Source organism: Synchiropus splendidus, chromosome 7, assembly GCF_027744825.2.
Source record: "Synchiropus splendidus isolate RoL2022-P1 chromosome 7, RoL_Sspl_1.0, whole genome shotgun sequence".
Lineage (NCBI taxonomy): Eukaryota > Metazoa > Chordata > Actinopteri > Syngnathiformes > Callionymidae > Synchiropus > Synchiropus splendidus.
In genome coordinates this window covers 17332679-17355822 of record NC_071340.1, presented here as the reverse complement: position 1 = coordinate 17355822, position 23144 = coordinate 17332679, and the positions used below count along the sequence as shown (strand labels likewise).

General features: G+C 47.8%; 3 protein-coding genes across 46 annotated transcripts in view; all 3 read left to right on the top strand.

Annotated features, from left to right (window-relative positions):
- Window positions 1–500: 500 nt before the first annotated feature.
- LOC128762333 (uncharacterized) lies at window positions 501–7325 on the top strand. Its single transcript, XM_053870525.1, has 7 exons — window positions 501–559; window positions 1766–2388; window positions 2544–2626; window positions 2921–3010; window positions 3176–5036; window positions 5991–6134; window positions 6206–7325. Exons 2-7 carry the CDS (start codon window positions 1794–1796, stop codon window positions 6493–6495), a joined length of 3063 nt encoding a protein of 1020 aa, XP_053726500.1. The 5' UTR covers window positions 501–559; window positions 1766–1793; the 3' UTR covers window positions 6496–7325.
- A 160-nt stretch (window positions 7326–7485) lies between these two features.
- Window positions 7486–15389, top strand: si:dkey-13n15.2 (protein transport protein Sec24C). Of its 6 annotated transcripts, none has more exons than XM_053870181.1 (21): window positions 7486–7702; window positions 8351–8432; window positions 8494–8534; window positions 8616–8669; window positions 8853–8964; window positions 9023–9150; window positions 9221–9356; window positions 9417–9526; window positions 9711–9823; window positions 10076–10255; window positions 10313–10409; window positions 10482–10583; window positions 10664–10831; window positions 10896–10992; window positions 11153–11301; window positions 11379–11517; window positions 11663–11784; window positions 11861–12040; window positions 12420–12611; window positions 12774–12863; window positions 13318–15389. In XM_053870181.1, exons 2-21 carry the CDS (start codon window positions 8363–8365, stop codon window positions 13456–13458), a joined length of 2421 nt encoding a protein of 806 aa, XP_053726156.1. In that variant the 5' UTR covers window positions 7486–7702; window positions 8351–8362; the 3' UTR covers window positions 13459–15389. The 6 variants fall into 6 exon arrangements, 5 of the variants coding, with proteins under 5 accessions (XP_053726156.1, XP_053726154.1, XP_053726155.1 ...); XM_053870179.1 differs by having other exon boundaries at window positions 7990–8432; XR_008415537.1 differs by having other exon boundaries at window positions 7486–8432; window positions 11153–11287; window positions 13318–13371.
- A 230-nt stretch (window positions 15390–15619) lies between these two features.
- The window catches only part of camk2b1 (calcium/calmodulin-dependent protein kinase (CaM kinase) II beta 1), a 52267-nt gene continuing 44742 nt past the window's right edge, over window positions 15620–23144 (top strand). For 9 of the 39 annotated variants that reach the window (XM_053870218.1, XM_053870190.1, XM_053870188.1 and 6 more), the window contains exons 1-2: window positions 15621–15902; window positions 20186–20280. In XM_053870218.1, coding sequence (XP_053726193.1) covers window positions 15841–15902; window positions 20186–20280 — 157 coding nt within the window. In that variant the 5' untranslated portion in view covers window positions 15621–15840. Of the gene's footprint in view, window positions 15903–20185; window positions 20281–23144 lie in introns of all 39 variants that reach the window. The other 30 variants (XM_053870204.1, XM_053870223.1, XM_053870221.1 and 27 more) reach the window with 5 other exon arrangements.

Genomic DNA, 23144 nt, shown 5'->3' with positions numbered 1-23144 from the left:
GATGGGGATTTATGACCAACACATTGTAAATAGGAACGACAAGTGCTCAGGCCATATGTAAGTGCATTGTATAGTGGTTTGTTGTGAGATGAGATCTTCTGTTGAAATCTATTGAAAAGACCTGAGACAAAAGACTGAACCCTTCAAACAGTGTGTTAACACCTATTGTTGATCAGTAAATCTCAGAATTTCACAGACCCATCAAGGAATCTCTTGTTTCCATCCTAAAATGAAAGTGAAATGATGACATACTGTGTTTTCTGAGTTAATACATCTATTTATTTATTTTTTCACATAATAATACTAATTCAAATGAAATTGAATTCCTGCCATTGTTTCTATTCTAATCTAATCTAATTCTAAAAATAATCTTTCATCACTATGTGCACAAAAACTATCGATGGTTGAGATTGAAAACGTCGGATTCATTTATTTATTTATGTACCGTTTTACAAAATTAACTTTTATTCTGAAATCCAGCCAACCGACACTGAGCTATAGCTTCCGGTGCTGTGACCCGCGGGGTAAACATGGCTGCTGTTTCCGGTGTCTCTTTCAGGTGTGCTTTTCGCTTTTTCACTTTTTTTAATTCATAAAAAACGCGGATTTGCGACATCGACGCGTTGATTTCACCATAAAAGCGTCGTGGTTTTAATTCCCAAACATAACAAAGAATCCCGTCGCCGGTCGTGCTAACAGCTAACTGCTAATCAATACAAAGAAAATAATAAACACACGTAAATGTTGTTTCTACTTCACATCCGTTATTGCTTTGCTACTAATGCTGACTGTTGAGCATTTTTCAATATAACGGCGCTTTATTTCGACTTTAAAATGATGTTTTCAACTGCACGGAATGTTGTTTTGACCGGAGTATAAAGCATCTCTGATAAACAAAAAACAAATAACGCGTTTTACAAAGTTGAGATAAATGTTGTTGATTGTGTCATATGTGTCGGTTAAACGAAAACTATTTCACTATCCGAAGTTGCAAATCGTGCGTAAAGTGTTTCTCACTGATTCAGCCTGTCGCTCATTGAATTACTTACGTATATGTGTCAGATTACCGACATTTTTTTTCCATTCATACAAAACGATCGAAAGTAAGTGTTTATTGGTACAGTAGTGCTCGAACTATTATCCAGAGTGCATTGGATAATTGCTTTGTTGCATTGCATTGCATTGTCATTTGCGTTGCATCTCTACCAAATAATATTTTAATTTCAAAATGAAACTAAACATAACAAACTAGCTTCAGATGCTGTTACGACAATTCTAATACGATGTCAGTACTGACATAACAATTTATATCATATGTAAAACAATAAAATATCATATTTCAAGAGCAAATCTTCCTTCCATAGTCATTTCTATTTTTTGCAGTTGCATACAAATGAGACTGCGTTTGAAGCCATACCGAAAATGTTTTGCTCTAGTTGGCTTCTATGCATTCTTTCACCGTCGTATAAATACAAAATTCCTTGAGAAAATCAGTTTTGAAGCCTTCATGTCTTTGTCGCCTGGAATGTTTCTTAATTTCATGTAATAGCATGTAATTGTGCTTTCCACAGTGATGCAACAGCAAAATGAGAAATCTGCTTTTAAGATCTTGAATGCGTTTTCCTTGTTACAGTCAAGTTTGTGACCACTGTGTACTTCGAATACATTCAATTACATGTTGTCTCTCTTAACTGTGAGACTTAGAAATTCAAGTATTTGTTCATAATATGTCTTCTTCTCTGACGATGATGTATTTGTCTCATAGGAAGTAAGAGCCTGGACTGTTATGGAGGATGATGGAAAACTCCACAGTAAATAAGAGCCACCCCTCACTGGCCTGTCAGAACGAGTGGTCTGTCGCCTCTCCTCCGGGTCCCATCCTCAACTCTCTGTCTGGCTCCCAGCACCTCAGCCTGGGCTCGGGAACCTTCCACAGATCCTCCTATGATCACCTGCAGCCGCCCTCTCATGGCGGCCTGTTCGCTCCTGCGACATTCACGTACAAAAGCACTCATGTGGACTCCTCCAACTCCTTATTCGCCAGCTCGGTTCTGCCGAGTGCGTCGCACCTCATGAGTTTCCCTCCCCAGAACCCACTGTTTCACCCGACAGACAAACATGTGGCCTCTCACTCGTCCTCCCCCCACCATTCGCTTGCGTCCTTGCACGACCCCTTCAAGTGTTCTTACCCCATCCTGGATCAGGGACTTCAGGGCCTCCCCGTGAATATGCAGTCATGTGACCCACAGCTGAACCAGGCGGCTCAGGGTGCGTCTCACCCTGTTTTTGAGGGTGCCACCATGGAGGCCAGTGGTGTCTCAGGGTACTCCCACAGTAATACTCCAGCTCATGAGCAGCAGCAGTGGATCCCTCCAGCTGGATACAAGGGTAGGTTTCATGTTCAAGTGTGAGGACAGTGGGTCTAGACATGAATCAGAGCAGGTGGTGGGCAGCACCTGGAGGATCCTTATGGCTTGTCTTCTCTGGTGAATGTGTCATTTCATTTGCAGTGATGATTTTACTAGATGTTCATGTGTTTCCAGGAACTGTTGCAGACCCCTTGACTGATGCAGCTGCATCTGCAGCCATCAAAGAAGAACTACAGGACGGCAACAGCCCACTGCAGGTATGTGGGTGAATTACCTTCTAACTCTGCATCTTCTGACTTTCAAGTTAAAGTTTGGTGATGAAGCTCTCTGAATCTGAGGGTTGTAAACTGAAATGTTTTTTTGCCATTTAAATGGATGTAGAATGCATGACTTGATTCCAGATGATGTTTTTTGGAGGTAGTTTTTATCAGTCCCTTCAACTATGAATGCAATTCTAACCAATCCCTGTGAGTTTCATTTTCACTTTGAGGCTTTAGTTTAGATGCGGGAAGATATTACTGTGTTGAACACAAGATGTTCTCTGCTTTCAGACGGCTAAAGACAACGCAAATCCCTCGACTGGTTTACAACAGTGTGCGATGCTGGTACAAGACCTGGAAGACTGGGACACGGTGAAGGTGGTGAGTCTCCACCGACAGTAACCTTCTTGTTCTTCTTGACCCTGAGTCCTCTCAGACATAAACATAGTCTTATGTCCTGGGAGGATTCTTTCTGTGATCCCAGGAACATGGTTAACTCTGAGTCCAGATCGTGCCCCTGATTAAGACTTTTCCTGTTGTTTCCAGAAACAGGAATATTCCTCAGCCGAGTCTGAGGACAGTGAAACTGAGCCTGACTTCTCACCAAGCAGTGCCGAAGACCTGTCCGATTTCCTGACTGACACCGAGGCAGAATTCTCTGATTATTCCAATCACAGTGGTTTCTCATCCCAAGAGGAGGAGACCCCAGGAACGTCTGCTCTGGAGGTCGTACGGGTCAAACCCGCTGTAAAGTCCAGCTCCAAGAAGAGCAAAAGTGATGCGTACATGAACGAACAGTCCTCGGACGTCATCATGCCTGTGACCGGCTCCAAAGAGCAGCGCGTCTATGACCGGAGGAACTACTGCCTGTTCTGCTCCAAGCCCATGTCCAAAATGTACCGACACCTTCAGTCCATCCACTTTGACAAGCCTGAGGTCGCAGCGGCCTTTCAGTACCCCAAACACTCCAAAGAGAGACAGAAGGTTTTGTACAGGCTGATCAACCAAGGGAACTTTGCTCACAATAAGGAGGTTTTGAAATCCGGCAAGGGACAGCTCGCTGTCCGGAAAAGGCCAAGGATTCCCGCACCGGCCGAGGACTTCCTTCACTGTCTTCACTGTCGGGGTCTTTTTCTGAAGAAGTCTCTGAGCAGACACATGAAGCAGTGCCCGGAGAAGAACGACAAGGACTCCAGGGTCGGGAGGAAGCGAATCGCTTCCCGCTGCGTCCTTGAGGTCTTGGACAACGTCAGTCTGAGCGAAGGGTTCAAGGGTATTCTGTCGCAGATGATCTACGACGACGTGACCCGGACCGTGTTGAACGACAAGATCATCCTACAGTTCGGTGAGCAGCTGTTCAACCAGCATGGAACTGACGTGAAGCGACACGATTACATCCGACAGAACCTCCGCCAGTTAGCAAGGCTGGTGATCCAAGCCAAGAAGGCGACTCCTCTGAGGAAGCTGGAGGATTTCTTTCTCCCGTCGAGCTTCCAATTTGTTGTGGCAGCGGTGAACGTCCTGGCAGGCTACGACCCAGTCAAGCAGACGTACAGCATTCCGTCACTCGCCATCAAGCTCGGCTACCACCTGCAGAAGGCTTGTAACATTGTGGAAGTGAATGCAGAGAAGAGGGGAAAGCAGAGCCTTGCCGAGTCGGCGCGCAAGTTCCTCGCTGAATACCAGAAGAACTGGAACCGGCAGATCTCCTCAGGGGCATTGACGACTCTGAGAGAAACCAAGCTGTGTACTGACAAGAAAGTTCCGTTTGCTCAAGATGTGAAACGTCTGAACGTTCACATGGAGAACATTCACACTCACGCTGACAAGAAGCTGAGAGACTGCCCCACCGTTGAGAACTACGCCGCCCTGGCCAAGGTCGTCCTCGCCCGAATCATTTTGTTCAACAGAAGAAAAGCTGGCGAGGTCTCTCAGATGCCCGTGAAGGCCTTCATGTCCTGGAAGAAGCCGAACCCTCACGAACACCTGGACATTTACGTCTCTGACCTGGAGCGCCGCATGTGCGAGTGTCTGGACCGGGTGGAGATTCGTGGACGTTGTGGCCGAATGGTCCCTGTCCTTCTGAAGCCGTCTTACCTCGCTTCCCTGGAGCTCCTGGTGCAGGTCCGCAGCACATGCGGAATCCCGAATGAAAACCCGTTCCTGTTCGCCCGGCCCACGGCGTTGTCGGCCTACAACGGCTCCGCCTGCATCCAGAAGTTTGTCAAGGACTGTGGTGCTGATAATCCGGAGGCGCTTTCGTCCACTAAGATCCGGAAACATTTTGCAACACTGCTGTTGATGATGAACCTGGATGGGTCGGAAGCGAGCCGCATACTGGGCCCCAACACTCAAGTGGTGGGGCAGGAAGGCATCGGGCTGACGGACGACCAAGTGGCTTTAAATGGTAAGAACCTCCCCGAATCTGTCTCATTTCTGATGGGAGAAATGTGTGTGTGTTTCTGGCGAGGTCCTCCTGTGATGCAGGAGCTCCATCTCAGATGCTCCATGCAGGCAACACGCTCCCTCTGGAATGTTCTCAAAGATCTGTTTTGCCCCCCAAATTCCAAGTGTTTCCAGGCATTTCACTTTAGAGAAATCCTTTTGTAGACTATGATGTCAATCGATCATTTCCAGAAATAAACATAACGTTTTCTGCGGACCCACAGAGAAGCAAGGTAATACTGCTGTCCTCGTGTTGGGCTTTGTCATAGAGAGGAATCAACCTGGATATCAAGACTGAAAGATAACTGAACTGAAGTGACTGAGTGATTTTTTTTTTTTTTGTTTTATAACCACTGGAGTCACTTATTTCCGGCTCAAGTGCTCAAGTTCAGGGCCAGACCATTAAGATAGATTAGATTGCCTTTATTCTTCCCTCAACGTTGAGGTTTTGGTTGTTACAGCAACATTTATGCTGTGTTTAAGGACCCTGCGGGGAAGCAGTTGTGTTTCATTGTGCTTCATTTATTCGTCGCAAGTACGAGGCAATATACCTTACTGACGATCCAGTGACTGAGAGGAGAGAACCAGGCCCGAGTTGCGCCTCAGCTCTTCTGCATTTGGATGTTTACTCTGCGTTAGAAAGTGATTTGGGAAATGATTTTGGCTAATTTTCTCCAAAACTAAAAGAAGTCAGAAGACCATCTGGCTGCTGCGTCCTAACACCTGCACATTGCACCCCTCAACTGAAAAACATATAAGATATTGCTCATAATGGTGTTGAAGAGTTCAACTTAAAATCTTTCTCTGTAGAAAGGAGCAAAAGCACACACTCAACATTTTCAAACCATATGACCCGAAATATGGGTCATCTGGCTGCTGCTGTTGGAAACCTTCTTGTTGTCTGTGTCTGATGCAGGAGCTCTGCAGCACCCGGGACCGTCCCAGTCGTCGTCCTGGGGCGGGCACTCTGCGGCAAACTACGGCGACTTGGATTTCTACCTCCAGGAAGGCCTGGGCGCGCCAGTGTTGCCCAGCAGAAGTGCGGAGAAGAGCAAGAAAGGTGCCCAAGTTGTTCACGCTGCTTTTTACTGAAGCTGAACGCTTTGACCTGAACCAGTTTTCGTTCCGCAGGGTCCAAGTTCAAGGGGAAGAAGAAGTGGGATGAGATGGAGGTGTGTGCCGTGGAGAGACACATGATGCGCTTCATCCACACGCACAAGGTCCCTCAGAAGAATGACTGCATCCAGTGTCTGGAGGCGGAGCCACAAGCCCTGAGGACCCGGTCCTGGAGAGGGGTGAAGGACTACGTTAGGAACAGAATCACGGCTCTCAAGAGACAGGGCGGAACTCCTCAGCCCCCCACGGCGAACTGGTCTGGACACGCGGAGCAGCCGGGCGCCGCACAGTATCAGCCCTTCTAGACAAGGTTTTTTATTTTTATTTTCTGAAGATAGTCGCACTACTTTAGTCTCCCCGTACGTTTATTCCGAACATTCAGGAGCAATAACCAGAGCTGTCCTGTTGGCAAACCGTGTGGCGCACCGTTCCTTTATCTTGTGTTTTTAAAGCTGCGAGCTGCCGAGGGAGGTCATGTCATGTTCTCGTCCTCTGTGTGAGCTCCTGCTTCAGCTGCCAATTTGTCCATCATGGAGGTTTGACATCCTATTGATTTTTTTTTCACCAGTTCTTGTCACTGGTTTCGTGAGTCAAACCCATGGTATGTTTTTGGCCTTCCTGTTTGAAGCTGACCAGGTGAGACCTGGTCAGTGGGTCTCTCCTCACCACTTCACAGGTCTGTGGAGGGCCAGGACCTCCACTGGCCCCTGGTCTGAAGTTTCTTCATGCTCACAGTGAAACCTTTGATTGCAGTGTTTGTTTTCATCTGCTCAGAAACACCCCAAGCCATGACCCCCGTCTGCTCTGAGCCCATACTGACATGGGACAACCACACCAACTACACTCTTGTCGTCTGTTGCCTCCTTCCTCAAGTTGTGTTTCGGGTTGCAGATGTTTCAGCAGAACAAAGGAGCTCGGTTCGGTCGTGAGAGGAAAGACGTATAACGTAGGTATTGTTGGTCATTTATTATGATATGACTTCCCCTGTAGGATCCCTGGCACTTCCTTTTAGTTTTCTAACGACATGTATCTTACTAGTATTACTGCCGCGGAGCACGCGCGCTGACATGATGTACTGAGAACAGTTTTGAAAGATGTGAAATGTATGTGGTCCAGTAAACTTGCTATAACCCCACACTGCCTCTCAGACTCTTGTTCAAACGAACGAACGCTCGTCTTACAGCAAGTTGGATCCGGACAACGCCAACAGTTCACGGCATGTTTTGATCATCACGATGCGGCAACGGTCGCATCCGGGACTTTATTTTATGATCAATAGCGGAAGTAACGTCAAAATCAGCGTTAGCTTGATGCTAGCCTCGCATCGTAGCACTACGGACCGCAGCTGTTTATAGCAATAATGTCCATGTATGTCGCAACATGGAGCCTCGTCTAAGCAGCAGTCGGAGTGCGTTGGTGCGTCGTCCGTGCGAACGTTGGCTGAAATGTGGCACAGTTTCGTCGCAATGAATCGAGCGCTAACAAGTGCAGCGGGATGCAGTTTCCGCTGAGGTATCGTGCCTATTTTTCTATTTCTGACCATCATCATTCAAAAATGTTTGTGATGATTGTCAGTTTGTTTCTGTGTGGAAATATGTGAAACGCATTATTACGTCCTGTGCTACAGTCATGTCAGCTTCATGCGTGATAGTTGTTAATGAACTTATTGCAAAAAAAGAGACGGGTTTTCATTATCCAGCCAGCTGAAATGACTGGATAGTAATATATGTGTTGTTTAAATCACATCGGCGTTCTGAATGAGCTTTTATTATGAAAGATCTGCCGGTGTTGCCTTTTAGAGCCCGCCCCAGAAAGAACCGAGCCAATCAGTGGCGTGGATGCAGAATGATGGACGTCCCTCCAGCCAATCAGAGCCAGACGCCATGTCAGTGGGCCGATTACAGCAGCTGGTCCTCCCCCTGTAGCCCCCTGCCCGCCCTGCAGCACCTCAGTGTGGGCTCCCCTCAGACCCAGAGCTCCTCTTCATCCAGTTGTAACTCCAGCTTTGGACCACCGTATCATCAAGCTTATGTCAATGGAGGACAGGTCCCTCCTCCATCTTCTCTTCCTCTTCCAAGCAAGCCTCATCAAGCATCACATGTCACTCCTCACTGTGTCCAGCAAGTGTCGCCTGCTCCTCTTGTGTCCCCTGGTTTTCAGAATGGGCCACAAATGAACCCTACAGTTCCCCTTCACCCCGCCTCACCTGTCCAGCCTGCGTGGCTCCTCCCCCCAAACAGAGGTAATGTCCAGTGGTCTCAGTGACGTTCATCTGGATGCTCTAAATGTTCTCTGGTCATCAGGTGCTGAAGCTTCTGAGCCGGACCACGGTGTCACGCTGCAGGTTGGACTCACAAACCTTGTCGCTTTACTACATATGAGTCTAACTTCATTCTCTACGGCTGATGTGCCTTTCTCTGTTCAGTCGCCGACCTCGGAGTCTCGCTATGGCCTGAACCCGGAGCTGCTGCCTAGTGCGGTGAGACTTTTAGAGAGGGATCCGCTCTTCTTGCTATGGTTACGGGTGGAGGGGAAGCACCTCTGAGGGCCATGATGTTTGCTGATGATATAGTGAAAATGAGACAGCCATCAAGGTTGTCATCATTGTCAGCGAATTGAACAAGTGAGCAAGTGTGATTCCGTCTGTTTGGTGTGTGTTCAGGTGAAAGTCATGGCTGACGATGCAGCGGCGTGGGCAGACAAGGTTTTCATGTCGGAGCCTTTTTCTGGTCTTCCTCCCCTGCCCACCACGCTGTGTGTCTTCCAGGATCGAGGTGAGCGACGACCTTCGCCGAGGTGTCGGAGCAGGATCTGATGAGTGTGTGTGTGCAGGCAATGTGAGCCCACGTGTCATCCGCCCCACGTCCTACTGCGCCCCCTTCGACGGTCAGATGGCTCTGCGCAGCCGTGTCCCTATGGGGGCTGTGGTCACTCCTCTGGCTGGTCCAGCGGACAGCGAGGTGGGTTTGTGTCGCGTGTTCAAGCTCCTGCAGGGATGTGAATGTCGCACCCGTGCGTGTGTGTCTCCAGACACCCCCGCCGCTGTGCAGAGAGGAGGAGTGCGTGTCCGGGTGTCGCTCCTGTGGGGCCTACATGTGCTCGGCCGTCAGCTGGCAGGACTGTGGTCAGAGGTTCTACTGCCCCTTCTGTGGGAAGCTGAGTGAAGGTAAGCTGAAGACTGAAGTCTCCATCGCTGCAGAGCCATGAGTCCTACTGTTGCTCTCAGTGTCCTGGCAGCACTACCAGCCCACTGCTGGAGTCCAGGGCGCCCGGGTGGACAGGGAGAAGAGACCTGAGCTTCACATGGGCTCGTACGAGATCCTCAGCTCTCAGAAGGTTGGCGTCACTTCAGTTTAATCGCAGAGTTCTGAGCTCCAACACAGATCAACAAAAGAGCTTAACTGCTTTTCTTTAGAAATAGAACAAATGAAAATCCCAACTTTGGGTTGATTGGTTTGCAGCACTGTTTTGTTTTGTTTTTGTTCTTGTTCCTTCTAAAACCATCTCTGTGTTCCGTCAGGATGAAGCTGCTGTTCTTCTCCTGGCCGTCGATGTTTCTGCGTGCGCGCTGAGAACTGGAAACTTGGAGTTTGTGACGCGTCAGCTGCACGAGCTTCTCTCCTCCCTGAAGAGGTAACTTCAGTTTGATTCATCCTGTAGCAAAGCTATCATTTTCAATCATGAAAAATCACAATGACTATCTCCACTTCCATCGACCTCACTGCGTTTTTAAGAAAAGAAGCGCGTTTGCCTGATGTTTTGTTTATGTCGCACCCAAGTGGTCAAAGTTTGAACAGCACGCTTTTTAAACTGTCGATGGAAACTAACTTGATGGTGGAAGGGTCCGGGGTACGACCAGTGTCCGACTCTCTCGTGTCCCCCCAGAGAGCACGGTGGGACCCGCGTCGGCCTGATCACATACGACAGCAGGGTCCACCTCTACGATCTCAGCCTCCACCTGTCCCGTCCACACATGCTGGTCCTCACAGACACAGAAGACCTGCTGCTTCCTGTGAGCGAGGGGCTGCTGGTGCCCCTGGAGGACTGTGTGGAGAGTCTGCACAGGTGAGTCCGGCCACAGTTACTCTCACATTCCTGTGTGTGAACCTGTGTGTGTGTCAGTGTGTTCCAGCTCCTTCCTCACTTCACGCCCGAGTGCGACGACTCCGCCGGAGTCTCTCTGGAGCTTCCTGTCAGAGCTGGACTCGCTGTGCTCCAAGTCAGACTAGAGCGGCTCACTCTGGTTTAGGGTTTAAAGCAAGTCTGTTGTGACCCGGAATTTTGCTTTCAGACTCTCAAGTGTCCCGGCAAGCTGCTGCTCTTCCACACCGCTCCTTTGACTGAGATTGGACCCTCCACCACCTCAGGTTTCTTTGGCTCCAACAAACCAAAGGTGGACGATTCCGACTCGTAAAAGACTCGCTGTCTCTCAGAAACGTATCACATGCTTGAATCTTGCTTTTCTTGGCGCAGACCCTCTTCCAGCCCTCGGACGGAGCCATCTCATTGGCCAAGCAGTGTGTCAGTCAAGGATGTGGCGTCCACCTCTTCTTTCTTGCCTTTCAAGATGTGGGCGGTGCCTGGCCCGGACACGTTCCCTATCTGACGGGCGGAGCGCTGCACTCCTACAGCCACCTTCAGGTACTGCACACACTCCCAGTTCTTTTTAGAACGTCAGGCTCACCACGTTCTGCCTGGGGTTCAGGGAGAACTGGACCAGGAGCGGTTCAGCAGCGACCTCAGAAGGACTGTGAAGCAGGACACGGGTTACAAAGCAGAGCTACTGATGTTCGTCAACAAAGGTGAGTCATCATCCGAGGTAACAACTCGAACAATAATAAGGATTTTCAGGTAAGATATTCCAACAAGAACTGCCTCAAATGTGAGACATGCACATGTAGCTTCACTTGTCCTTCCTTCTGAAATGCCACTCTGTTGTGATTCATCCTCGCGTCTCCTCAGATGTGCGCGTGTCCGGCTGTTACGGGATGTTTGTCCCAGGTCCGAGCCCCAGCAAAGTCGCCATGGCAACGGTGGACTCCTGGACAAGCCTGGCGGTGGAACTGGCTCACAGCAGGGCTCTGGAGGAGCCCCGAGGTCTGGTCCTGCAGGTGAGTGCGACCTTCACCCCAGCTCGTCTGAGACCAGCGTCACGCCACCATGTCTTCTGTCTCCTCTTCGATGGCAGGCTGTCCTGAAGTACTCCACTCAGTGCGGAGAACGGAGGATCAGGGTTCACACACTCACCTTAAAATGCTCACGCCACCTGCAGGACACTTACCGCAACTGCCAGGCGCAGACTCTCCTCACCTTCTACTGCAAGAAGAGTAAAACATCTTTGTTCAATCTCAAACTTAGAAATATAATACGTGAGACATTCATATTTATGATCAGAATAAATGTATGAGCCTAATAAATCATGGCAGGTGCTTCACAAAAGCAGGTTACACTTCCGTTATTCAAATGTCTCAGTGTACTGCGGAGCTCTGGAGCGCCCCCTGCAGGAGCTGAGGGAGGAACTGCAGACGGAGGTGACGGAGCTTTTGGCGTCCTATCGCAAACACTGCGGCTCCTCGTCAGTTTCGGCTGGTCAGGTACGAGTTTGGCTCCCACGTCCTCCAGCTAGTTGCGCCTAAGAACCAGTGTTCAAATGTTTGTACGACTCTGCAGCTGGTGCTTCCTCAGCATCTGCGAGCGCTGCCCGTCTACGTCAACAGTCTGAGGAAGAGCGAGGTGCTGCTCCCTGGAGTGAGGAGCTCCGTCCACCAGCGGCTGCAGCAGCGCTGCCAGGTCGTGGCCATGGATCCCCTCAGCACTGCCACTCACTTCTACCCCCGGCTGCTCCCGCTGGTCAGTGAGGTCTGCAGGGCAGGTTACATCACTACAGACTGACCTCTGACCTCTCACACACTGTCCATGTCAGCGAAACATGTAGTTGTGCCTTTTGCTCCATCTTGCTACTGACATTTAATCCAATTATTATTAGCATTTTAGATATTTAAAAATGAATTTTTTGTATTTTTTATGGAGGTTTTTCAGTACTCTAGTAGTATGTACTTTAAAATGTGTTTCTTTATTTATTTTTCTGTTTTTGTAAATTCATTTTTATATTTTTTCATGCAGTAGTGAGATGTTATCTTATTCCAATATTATTTTTTCTTTAACTTCTCTTTCATTACTTTTTTTTTTGTGAATATCAACTGTCTGGTTCATATCCCCCCCCCCCCAGTTTCCTGCCCTCAGCGGCTCTTTGGCTGGCGAGGCGGCGCTGCGCTGCAGTGCTGCCAGCCTGGACCCCGGCGCTCTGTATCTGGTTCACGCCCCCCTTGCCCTGCTGCTCTGGGTCGGTGCCGAGGTCCCAGCATGCACTCTGGCGCAGCTCTTTAACACCAGCTGCTTCTCGTCGCTGCCATCTGGTGAGGTGAGAGCGCTGCAGCCGCTCTGCTGCTGCCACTCAGATCTTTGCTCCAACTCCTTCTCAGTCTGTCCTGCGCGCTCTCCACAGCCCCTCCAGACACTCTGGTTTCCTCCCACTGTGTGTGTCTTGGCTAAAGCACTCTCTTCTCTTCCCACCTTTCTCCAGACCAAGCTGCCTCCTCTGGAGAACTCCGTCTCCGCGAGAGTCCGATCTCTTGTCGACTCACTGAACTCTCAGGTGTCCTGTGCTCGCACAGTAAGTTGTCCTGAGACTACACAACCGTTGGGTCACAAGCTAAACTCCATCCAGTGAAAATGAGCTTGGACCTTTCAGTATTTTATTAATATTTCATCAGGAAGAGCAAGTATAGCTTCATTACCAAAAATATTTGAAGTTTTCGCTTTGATTTTAACTGAACAAGGTGTGTGTAGAGAACCAATGCTGAGACCATGGTCCTCAGTCCAGACTGAAGAAGAGGGCTGGAGGTGGAGACAGAGCTGAGCTCTCCACTGACTGCTGGGTTTCTCCTCTGGCCCAGAGCTATCAGGACTCTCTTAGAGAAACTCAGTCATGCAGGAGAGGCTCGGAGTAGAACCTCTGCTCCTTCATGAACAGAAGCTGCCAGAACAGAAGTCCCTCTATATTTTGTCGTGTTTTCCCAGTGTGAGAATAAAAACACTCAGGAGCTCTCTGTCTTTCTCTCCTCCAGCTGTTGGTCGTGAAGCAGGGCGACGCCTGCAAGGAGGTCCTGCAGCGCCACCTGGTGGAAGACAAGAGTCCAAACGGCGGGGCTTCGTATGCCGACTTCCTCTATCACCTCCACGTTAACTCGGTTCGCCTGCTGCAGTGAAACCCCCCCTTCACACTCCCCGCTCTGCAGAAGAGCAGGGCTCCAGAGGCAGGAAGTGTGATGCTAATGGGAGATAATGAGGTTAATTAGTGCGAACATCTGTGCAGGAGCACGTGGAGAATCGTCCGCTCAAGCTCAAGCTAGCTTGAAACGGCCCACGCACACACACGTGCGTGGACAGACTTGTTGGTGCTGCAGCTTCACACTGAGAAGGTCATAGGTTCGCTTCCAGCTTGAGGCCACCTCAGTTGTTTCTGACTTCTCCCTGTGCTTGCATGAGCTTTCTCCAGGCACTCCGGTTTCCTCCTGTAGTACCAAAACACACTGACTCTTTCTGACTCTAGTGTCATTTAAAAACGCTCTTGTTTCTCCTCTGTCTGACGGACCTTTGCCTCAGGACTGATGAGTCCTATTCTGTCATCTCTGGTTTCCTCCCACAAGGTCCATGTTGATCAACAGAAGGTGCGTTCTGACGTTCCTCACCCCCTGGGGTTGGCCTTAATTTTTAGGGCGGGGTTCTGGACGTCCCTTCAACCCCACCGTCATGTTCCTCAAACAGCTCATCCAAGGGAGCAAGTTTGTGAATCATTAGGATGGCAGGGGAAGGTACCGCCTTCCTCACCCTCTGATTGGCTATTTCTAAACGTCGTCTCATGTTCAGCACATGCTTAAGCAGCAATAGGAAGATGCTTTTGAGGTTTTTATATGGCGACTTGGCTGTAACATAGTGGTTAGAGAACAGTCCACAAGGTTGCTGGTTTGCTTCTGACATTTTTTTTTTTAATTCATTCATTTTCAATGAAAATTATACCACGACCCAGTTCAAACGATCTAACGAAAGTAATAAATATCAATTTCATTGACTGTGTTTTTAATGACCAATCGATAATCCAGAAAGATCCAAATAAAACTTGTGAGATGTTTTTTGCCGAAAAACCAAGGGGTATTTCTTTGTTTCTAAAAAATAGCCGGCTAGATCTGAACAGCTATGGTAAGTATCTGAGCAGAGGCAAATGTTTCCAGCTAAGTTGTTCATTTGTTAGCAATATAAATATATATGTTCAAGAGTGGTAACAGTTAGAAGCATTGGAGGCCGGACCTTCTCTACCTTCCCTTACCATCCTAACATTTGATGCCTTAAATCACAACATACAGTTGAGTCACTGCAATAAATCTCCTTTCATGCGACTATGGAGGCAGAATGTACATTTCTGAATGTCCTTCCCTGCGGCTTTGCTTCTCCTGGGTGTGTTTTAGAAGCTCTGTAGGGCTACTGCCACCTATAGTCCGGTTGAGGTCATTGCATCATAACGTTATTGATAGATAAATATTGCCTTTCTAGTCTAAAATGCTTGTTTTGAACAGCAATTCAATATCAATGAGTGATTTTCTTGAGTTCATTTTTAATTTGTTTTTATATATCACTGCTTTTGTCAGATACTTCGGTGACCCTCGTGGGTTTTACTCTCATGACCACAGCACCACCTTCACTTTTTCCGGGCGACTGAAGAGGACGATGATGATTAGAATATGATATCCTTACATCATCTTCTGCAGTCTGATACTTAGATTTGTGGGTGGGCGTGAAGGGAGCTCACGTCACCCCGAAAGGGACCCAGGTTTCGATCTAGACCCTCGACCGCCGCTGGTTCTGAACGCTTTCACCATCAAGTGGTTTAGGCGCCTCTGTGGGAGGAAATCCGAGGAGGCAGATGAACAGCGTGTCGTTGTCATTGATAAACACCAGAATAAAGGCGATCACTGAATTCACTTCAAAGTGCGTGTCGTCCGTGAACGGTGGCACACAAGCGCACCCACGTCTGACCCTATTAGGAAGCACCGCGGCGGGGTTGTGCCCCGCGACTGCTCGTGTCGCTTCACCTTGTCGCCGAGCGGGGGCGCCACAGAGCCGCCAGTTTGAGCCACTTCTCCGGCGGGGGCTGACAAGCTAGCGTAAGTTAGCAACACAACACCGGACAGAGGGTACTCACCGAACCTTTAAAACGATGAGATACGTTATCAACAAACGCTCAGTTGCGGTAGATTTGTTGCTGATAATTGGCGTGCTTTTGGTCTGATATACGTTGCCGTTCATGAATGGGAAATTGTTGCTGAGGGGGATCGTTTAAGGTTTACTTTGAAGGTCCACCGGAAGTGACTCCTTCTTATCTGTCTTATCTTGACTCAGCGCGGAGTCTGTCAGATAGCGGAGGTACCGTCGGGGTGACAGCTTCTCCGGTCCTTTCCGTGTCGGACGCCTCTCGGAATCTCCGAACGCGCATTCAGACCGCTCCACCGGCCGTGTCGCTGCTGGGCGGAACCGAGTTTGACTGACATTTTCCGACGCCAGCCGTTTTTAGAGGTGAATTTGGGAGGACAGACATGGCCACCACAACCTGCACTCGATTCACGGACGAGTATCAGCTGTACGAGGAGCTGGGCAAGTGAGTAGCCCTCGTCTCTCTCGTGCGCGTGTGTGTGAGTGTGTTCGAACCTGTGCGCGCGCGCCAAGTCTCGCGCGTGCACGTGTGACAGCTCTTCCACGCACACCATGCGCTTCTGCCATCATATTGGTGTGACGTCACCGTGTCCTGCGCTCCTGAATGTTTTATCTCAAATGTTCCGGATGTTCAAATCAGGTGTCGGGCATCAGGCGAGCCACGTGGTGTTGTATTTTGGGAGTCAGACACGACATCATCCGTGAAGGAGTAATTTAAGACCTCGGGATGTCATTCTGGGGATCAGTGTGAGGGTGAAAATGTCCGCGAAAAAGGACCTTTATTTATGTATTTTCACAGTCCTGCACTATGTGGATATTTTGTGCATATATTTTTTAATTTTTAAACTAAATCTTTCTGATTCTACTATCAAATTTTCCTTCAGCATTACGGAGTTGTCTGATGCTATTTCAGATGCATTGAAAATAGCATTTTCTTTCTTTCACCTTAAATTAACTGTCTATAAATGTAATAGTAATAAAAACATCTTCACCTCACTATTGTCAAGCTTTTCACGTTGTTTTTATTTTTTAGCTGTGCCATTGTAAGTGAATGTTTTGATAAATGACTTCAAAATAATATTTGTCAATCTCTGTTCATCACACACATCCACTAAAATACTTATTTAAATATTTCTGATGTTCCACAGATTATATAGCAAATTTGATTTATAATATTTGGCAGATGAAATGACTCTAGAATTGTGTTTTGAATACTGTATGTTTATATCATAAAGCAGCTCACCTTATCCACACATGATTTTAAAGCTTTTCGGCTCGGAGTCATTGATAAATGAAGTTATAAAGTGTTGTTATTGTGCAATTATACGTCATATATATCTGACATGGTTAGCACGTAGCCATAAGTGCAATGTTCATGAAGCAAAACTGCAGCTCACTTTGTACTAAACAATTTGGAGTGAAGCCTGGTCTGCCACTTTGATCCATTTTCAATTATCATATTGGACTGGTTTTGCTTTCTGAGTTATGACTTCATTTAATCAGTCTCTGGCTCCATGTTCCTCCTTGGAAACACTTTGGCAGCCGCCCTGGTGAGTCCAGAGGAAGCTGCAGTGATACCACAGAACTGCTTCCTCAGTTTTAAACTTTCATGCATGACGTCGCAGCAAATCACAGCTCCACAGTGGTCAGTGTGGCTGACATCAGGTCAAAGGTATTGCGGAAGTTTTTGAAGGGTGCAACCTGGTGGCTGGTCGGCGCGAGTCACATGTACATGGTACCGCTGGTAGATGTCCAAGTCTAGTCAACAAATCACTTCCTGTTTAACAACAGCACACATCAATCAGTCTGAATCATTCTTGTGGCTCTGTGGGACTCGGTGAAACCACAAGTTCGACCAACTTCCTGTCTGGAAAGTTGGTTCACTCTGGTTCACTTAGGTTTGTGGAAAAAAAGCATTCAATCAAGACCTAGGGACTCGACATGGTCTGTCACGCTCATCTGTGGGATTCTGTGAGTCCAACTTGCTTCCTGTTCAGCCACTTGGCTCACTGGGCCTGAGGACTTTGTGTAGATGATCTCGGTAGCAACTCGGATCAGAGGGAGTCACTTAAATTACTGGGATGATTCCATGAGTCGGACCTTGTTCTTTGCTTCTGTGAGAGGAACTCACTTCGAAGATGCATTTTCTGGTTCCATCATCTCAAATCACCTGCTGTCTCAGATGTGTGACTCTGGGATTCCATGAGTCTCCCATTTATCTGCTTGAGTCACAGCGACTTGCTCAGACTGAGTTACCTCGTGACTAATTAAAGTCAGGGGTGTTATTGCACACTCACCCATGTACATCGAGTCACTGCGCAAGTCACATCATTTTGGATGCGTAAGCCCTCTGGTGGACACTAGCATCATGACATACATTAAAAAGACTAGTTTCAAAGTCAAATTTTAGTTTTTGCGCTGAGTCACTTGTATATAATTTGACAGTGGAGGTTTGACTTTCCGTCCTGAGACTCTCAGCTCTGATGGAGTGTCTCGTCATATACGAGTCCGTGCTGCTTTGGAGCTTCTGGGCTCATGGTTGAGGGATGCGAGCTAGTGTCAGACATCCCTGCGTTGGTGTGACTGCTCTTCCCTTCTCTTGGTCTCCAGAAAATTAATTGGCCTGTCGAGCAGCAGCAGCAGAGCTGCCGATCGTCCACTCAGATAATTGGAGTTTTGTGTTGGCTGTGAGTCAAACTGCCTTGAAGATGAGGAGGATCTGGGAGTGGTGCACATGATGGACCCGGATAATGAAGTGGTGGACGTTCGGTGATGAGACGGTGAGTTGGCTCAAGTGTCTGGTTGCAATAGTCTGTCCCAGCTGGAGGTCTTCCTCAAGTGGAGGAGCTGAGGCGTAGTGAGGTTTTGTTCATGAGTGAGGGGGTCATGCAGTCAGTCATCTGTGGTGAAGCCGTGGTGGTCACTCGTCTTGAGTATCTCCACTGACCTTCAGAGACCTCCAGCGATTTCCCGTGTGTGACGTATGATGAACAACAGAACATTTCTCTTCAGTGTCTGGCTCTTCAAAAGGTCAGGCGCGAGGAAGTGGAGTGGTGAAAGATGGGCCCGCCTCTGACGGTTGATGGCTCTCTGGTGAACAAGAGGACACTGTATGGCGTCGTCAGGGGACCGTGTCGTCACAATGAGATTATTGTCTTCTCCCAGATTAATTTCAAGGAACAATCTAATGAAGGGCCTGCGACTGGGAAGCAGCTTTTTATATCTCCCGTTTGTCTCGGTCGGACTGGAGGTATTGGAGTGTGGCTGTATTTGACCTGCAGGATCTCATTTCTCTGCTGCGCTGCATCGGTCTTGTGAGACTCGAGCTGCACTCGGAGCCGGTCACTCTCCCGTCCCTCGTCTTCTGAAGGCAAAACTCCTGGTCCAATTTGATGACCTGCTTCTGGGAGTGGAAGGACGGACACTAGAACCTCTACTTCCTTACTTCCCTTCATATACCGAGTCCAAAACTCTCTGTGTCATATTAATGAGTCACGACATGGACAGGACAGGGTTGTGATGGTTCCTCGCGCCTGGACCACCTCTCAGATCAATAATGTAGGACTGGAACCCCACTGAGCGAGTGTGTCCCACTAGGAGCGCTTTGACATTCCCATTTCTTCATCTGAGGCATCATCATCTCAAGTCTGAAACAGGGAAGTGGAGGAGAGATATTCTGTCTTGTTAAGGAGCGGTCCTGTGGTACACCCACCATTAAAGTCCTCTGATCTGGAGCTGGACGGAAGCGCCGTAATGATCCCCAGGTTTTTCTGCCAGCGTGGGCCCAGATATCAGGAGGGGCGTTTCATTTTTGAACACTGTCAGCAGAGGAGCTGTGACTCATGTCGAGTGTCGTTACGTCCGCTCGGTGTCACAGACCCTGTGGGAGCTTATTATGCTGGAAAGACCCGGAAGCCACTTCCACATGCATCAAGTGAGGTCAGCATTTATTAGGATTGAGCCTGAGGAGAACGATGACTCAGCAGAACTCCCATTCCCTAAACCTGCCTCATTAGGACTCTGTGTTTGATGCTGGCAGGTGTGCAGCTTTTTAATGTGGCTGTGGGTTCAAACACGAGAAACCATCATCATCATCATCATCATCATCATCAAATGAATCTCTAAACTATCTATATGTCCTGTAATTGCCTCATGATCACAAGGGTCACAAAAACCCATAGTATTTTTATATAATTTGAATTCACTTTTTTGTGTGTGTGTAACAACTTTGAAACTCACCACAACCATATGTTTTGGTTTGTTGCAGCAGATTATTAGTGGTGCTATAATTGATTTTTCTGTTTGATATTATATAGACTTTTTACTACTTATTATTATTACTATTAGTAATTTTATTTGAATTTATTCTAGAATTATTACTGTTTAATAATAATTAGTTACATTTTTTTTTAACCTTAAATCTGTTGCTGATGTTGTATCAGTTATTGGTTCGGAGGATTTTTTTTCCCCAAATGTCCTTAAGCTAGTTTTAATTTCAATAACTATATAATGAAAGCGACACCAGATACTTATTACTATAAGAGTGATCGTGACTTTATTTTCACAGCACTGAATGTCATTTGTTTCATTCAATATGGAAGGGAAACTGGAAATGAAAATGTATTTTGCTTCATAGAAAGTCACATCATTTTAATCCAGCCATTGAAAGGAGAATATTTTTCTTCATGGACACATCGTGAATGCATCTTTTGTGCCTGTGTTTTCCAGGGGAGCCTTCTCCGTGGTGCGCAGGTGTGTGAAGCTGTGCACGGGTCAGGAGTATGCCGCCAAAATTATCAACACCAAAAAGTTATCTGCAAGAGGTAAGAAGAAGCCCGAAATCTCAAAATGGCGTTCCACTTTAGCTACATACGTCACAGTTCTGTCTTCACTGCTTGTGTCTGTGGGAGTCATGACTGGGTCGGCTGCTCACAGCGTGTGTGTGTGTGTTTGTGATGGCCCAAGCCGGGGTCAACTGCCATCACCTTAAAGTCCAGTAGCTGCCGCGGCTCAACACCCCACTACTTACCACGTGTAAATCTCCTGCCGCCCCAGCAGTCCTGACACCAGAGACCCGGTTCACCAAGAAACACACTGCAGTTGTCGTCGGGTGTAAAACCGTAGAACAGTTCAGTCCTGAGGTGTTAGCTATCAGAGCGTTGTCTGTGTTACTGAGTTAACCTTTGCCTCCAAGTTTGGGTTAGCATTGCGGCTAATAGTCTTCTGTGTCGGCAGGGGTGGACTGTGATACGTTGCCGTCGACCCATTAGCTGCAGGCAAAACTCCATCCATCTTCAACTGTTGTCAATCCAAAGTTGATGGCCCATTGACGCCTGCGTGGCGGCATTGGCACACTATGGTCTCCCTCTAGCTTTGACACGTCGACAGCCATTGTTGCTGGCTCTTTCTTGTCGATACATTATAACCCAGGTATCATCGTCAGTCAGTAGTTGTCAACCCTCCTCTCTCCACACGGAGCTCTCATGTTGTCCGTCTTGTTGTCTACCATCCACCTCAGATGTTATTTACCCATCTTGTCACCCTTGTTGTGTCCGTTTATTTCCAGTCCTGATGTTTTTATTCCCGTGTTGGTGTTTTGCCTCATCGTCCTGCGACTGATCCCCTACTGTCTCATCCTCTCCAGCTACTGTCCACCACCATTTTCGCCCCTTGTGGTCTCCCACTACACGTTGTCTGCCACTCTTCCCTTCTGCCCCTCTTTTCATTTCGCCTCTCGGCCTGCCCCTTGTGAACCCCCCCTGCTGTTAGCCTGTTGTCATCAGCTGTTCTGTGTGTCGTCAGTGGCAGGTGACCTGTGTTGTAGGCCACTCGTCCCTTCCTTTGTCGACAGCTCGTTGTTCCTATCTTGGCCTCACTTTGTCGCTTTATCCCCTTCAGTGTTTTGTCGACAGCACGTTGTCGTCTGTCTGTGGTCCTCGCTGCTCTGTTGTTGACTCCCCCTGTGGCGCCCTCTTGATCATCCACTCAAGTGGTGTGTGTCACCATCAGGTTTCTTGTCGTGTTTGTCAGCGTCTGTGACTCAAACACGTCGTATACCACATCAGCACTATTAATGTGTTTTCTGGAATGACCTTTTCAGGGTCACCTCCCCCCTCACCCCCCCATCCATTCCCCGACCCGCCACAGACAATTATTCAATGAATATTTCAGGGCATTTCTCTAACATGGCTTCCTGCTTCCAACTGCTTGGTCTCGTTCCCGCATTCGCTCTGCCTCTGAGTCGGAGGGAACTGGAGTTTTTGTTCAATCTTACTGACAAACAAACAAACAAACATATGCCAACGACTACAGCACCTCCTTGTTGGGAATAATTATGTTCTATTTTTAACCAGAATGTTGTGCAACTGGGAAGTTTGCAAGCAGAGAGTGATTACAAATGCCAGTCTGAATTGTTTGTGTAGTCAAGTAGAAGTCATTTGCGCTTCTCTTCCTCAAAAATGCAGACAAACAGTGGCGGGCTATTAATAAATAACAGGGATGCTTCCCTAATTGCGTTTCGGCTGTGATGTTCAGCAAACTACTTTCAGATGAGAAGAAATACCAACGTAATTGTTGTTAAAAGTCAATGACTATGGTTCCATGCAGAGCATTGCCCGACTAAGGCAATAGCTCGGTTAAGCTGGCGAGTCAGAATGTGTCATGTTCCCCCCGTTTACATGCAGTGGATATAAGTCCAATTACTGAATACTGCACCTCCGTGACGAGGGGTGGCGCTGTGAGCTCTTCAGTCCTTGCGGTTCCTCTGACGTAGAAGAAGAGCAATCGCAGTTGACAGGTACCAAGAAGTTGTTTCAGACTGTTACACTGAACTGTGTCAACACCGACGGTGCTGACGGATAACTAGTTTTCAGAGGTCCAGAATCAGCGCGTCGGAGCCAGTCCCAAAATTAAAAATCTGAACTTTGACAGATTAATGCAATAATTTGGTTTCCTGAGCCGTCATGTGACCACAGTCACCAACAATGTTCCACCAAGAACAATCCACGCTGTAGGTTCAGATCAGCAACAGATGGTTTTTGTTGTTGCCAAATCGGGCCGTGTATTAGCAGGTATCTTGTGATACGATACAATTCCTGATACAGGAGTGCTGATGCGATACATTGCAATACTCTAAGTTCAGCAATATATTGTGATATTTGTTAACAAGCAGCCATTTTAAGGTGGAAAGCAGATAATGCAGTACAATGCTACAGTATGCACTTGAAAACAAGTTTAGCCGTACAAATTTTGCAGTCCAACCACTCCCTTCATCAACAAAACTCCAATCTTATTACTATTAGTAACACTTTGGTGTCCACTGTTGTGGGCACTTACTTGCTGACAGTTTTCTGAGGTGAACAGTCGCACTTTTCTCCGCCTGCTTTTGTCTTTTTGTTTCTGTGGCGTCCGTGCTTGATAGCTGCTGCGTGGTGGATACTGGGGTTCCCCATGTGGGAGGTCAGCGACTAGGGACATACAGTAGACTCCACAGGAGTTTCTAGTTGCGTCACACATATGGAACAATACAGCTAAGGATGCTCTTTACAGCAGATCCTTCACATATTTCTTTATACTCATATGGACGAGTGTCCCGCATTATTCTGGGCCCCTTCAGTTAACTGGCTGCCAGTCATGGTGCCTGTCAATACTCTCATCAGACAGGGACTTTGTTGTAGCCCAAGTAGAA

Coding starts and splice junctions, on each gene's coding strand:
- LOC128762333 (XM_053870525.1), top strand. CDS start 1,794: ATGATGGAAAACTCCACAGTAAATAAGAGCCACCCCTCACTGGCCTGT. Junction 2,389..2,543: donor CCCTCCAGCTGGATACAAGG/GTAGGTTTCATG, acceptor ATGTGTTTCCAG/GAACTGTTGCAGACCCCTTG. Junction 6,135..6,205: donor TGCGGAGAAGAGCAAGAAAG/GTGCCCAAGTTG, acceptor TTCGTTCCGCAG/GGTCCAAGTTCAAGGGGAAG.
- si:dkey-13n15.2 (XM_053870178.1), top strand. CDS start 7,961: ATGAAAGATCTGCCGGTGTTGCCTTTTAGAGCCCGCCCCAGAAAGAAC. Junction 8,433..8,493: donor GCTCCTCCCCCCAAACAGAG/GTAATGTCCAGT, acceptor TCTGGTCATCAG/GTGCTGAAGCTTCTGAGCCG. Junction 10,993..11,152: donor ACTGATGTTCGTCAACAAAG/GTGAGTCATCAT, acceptor GCGTCTCCTCAG/ATGTGCGCGTGTCCGGCTGT.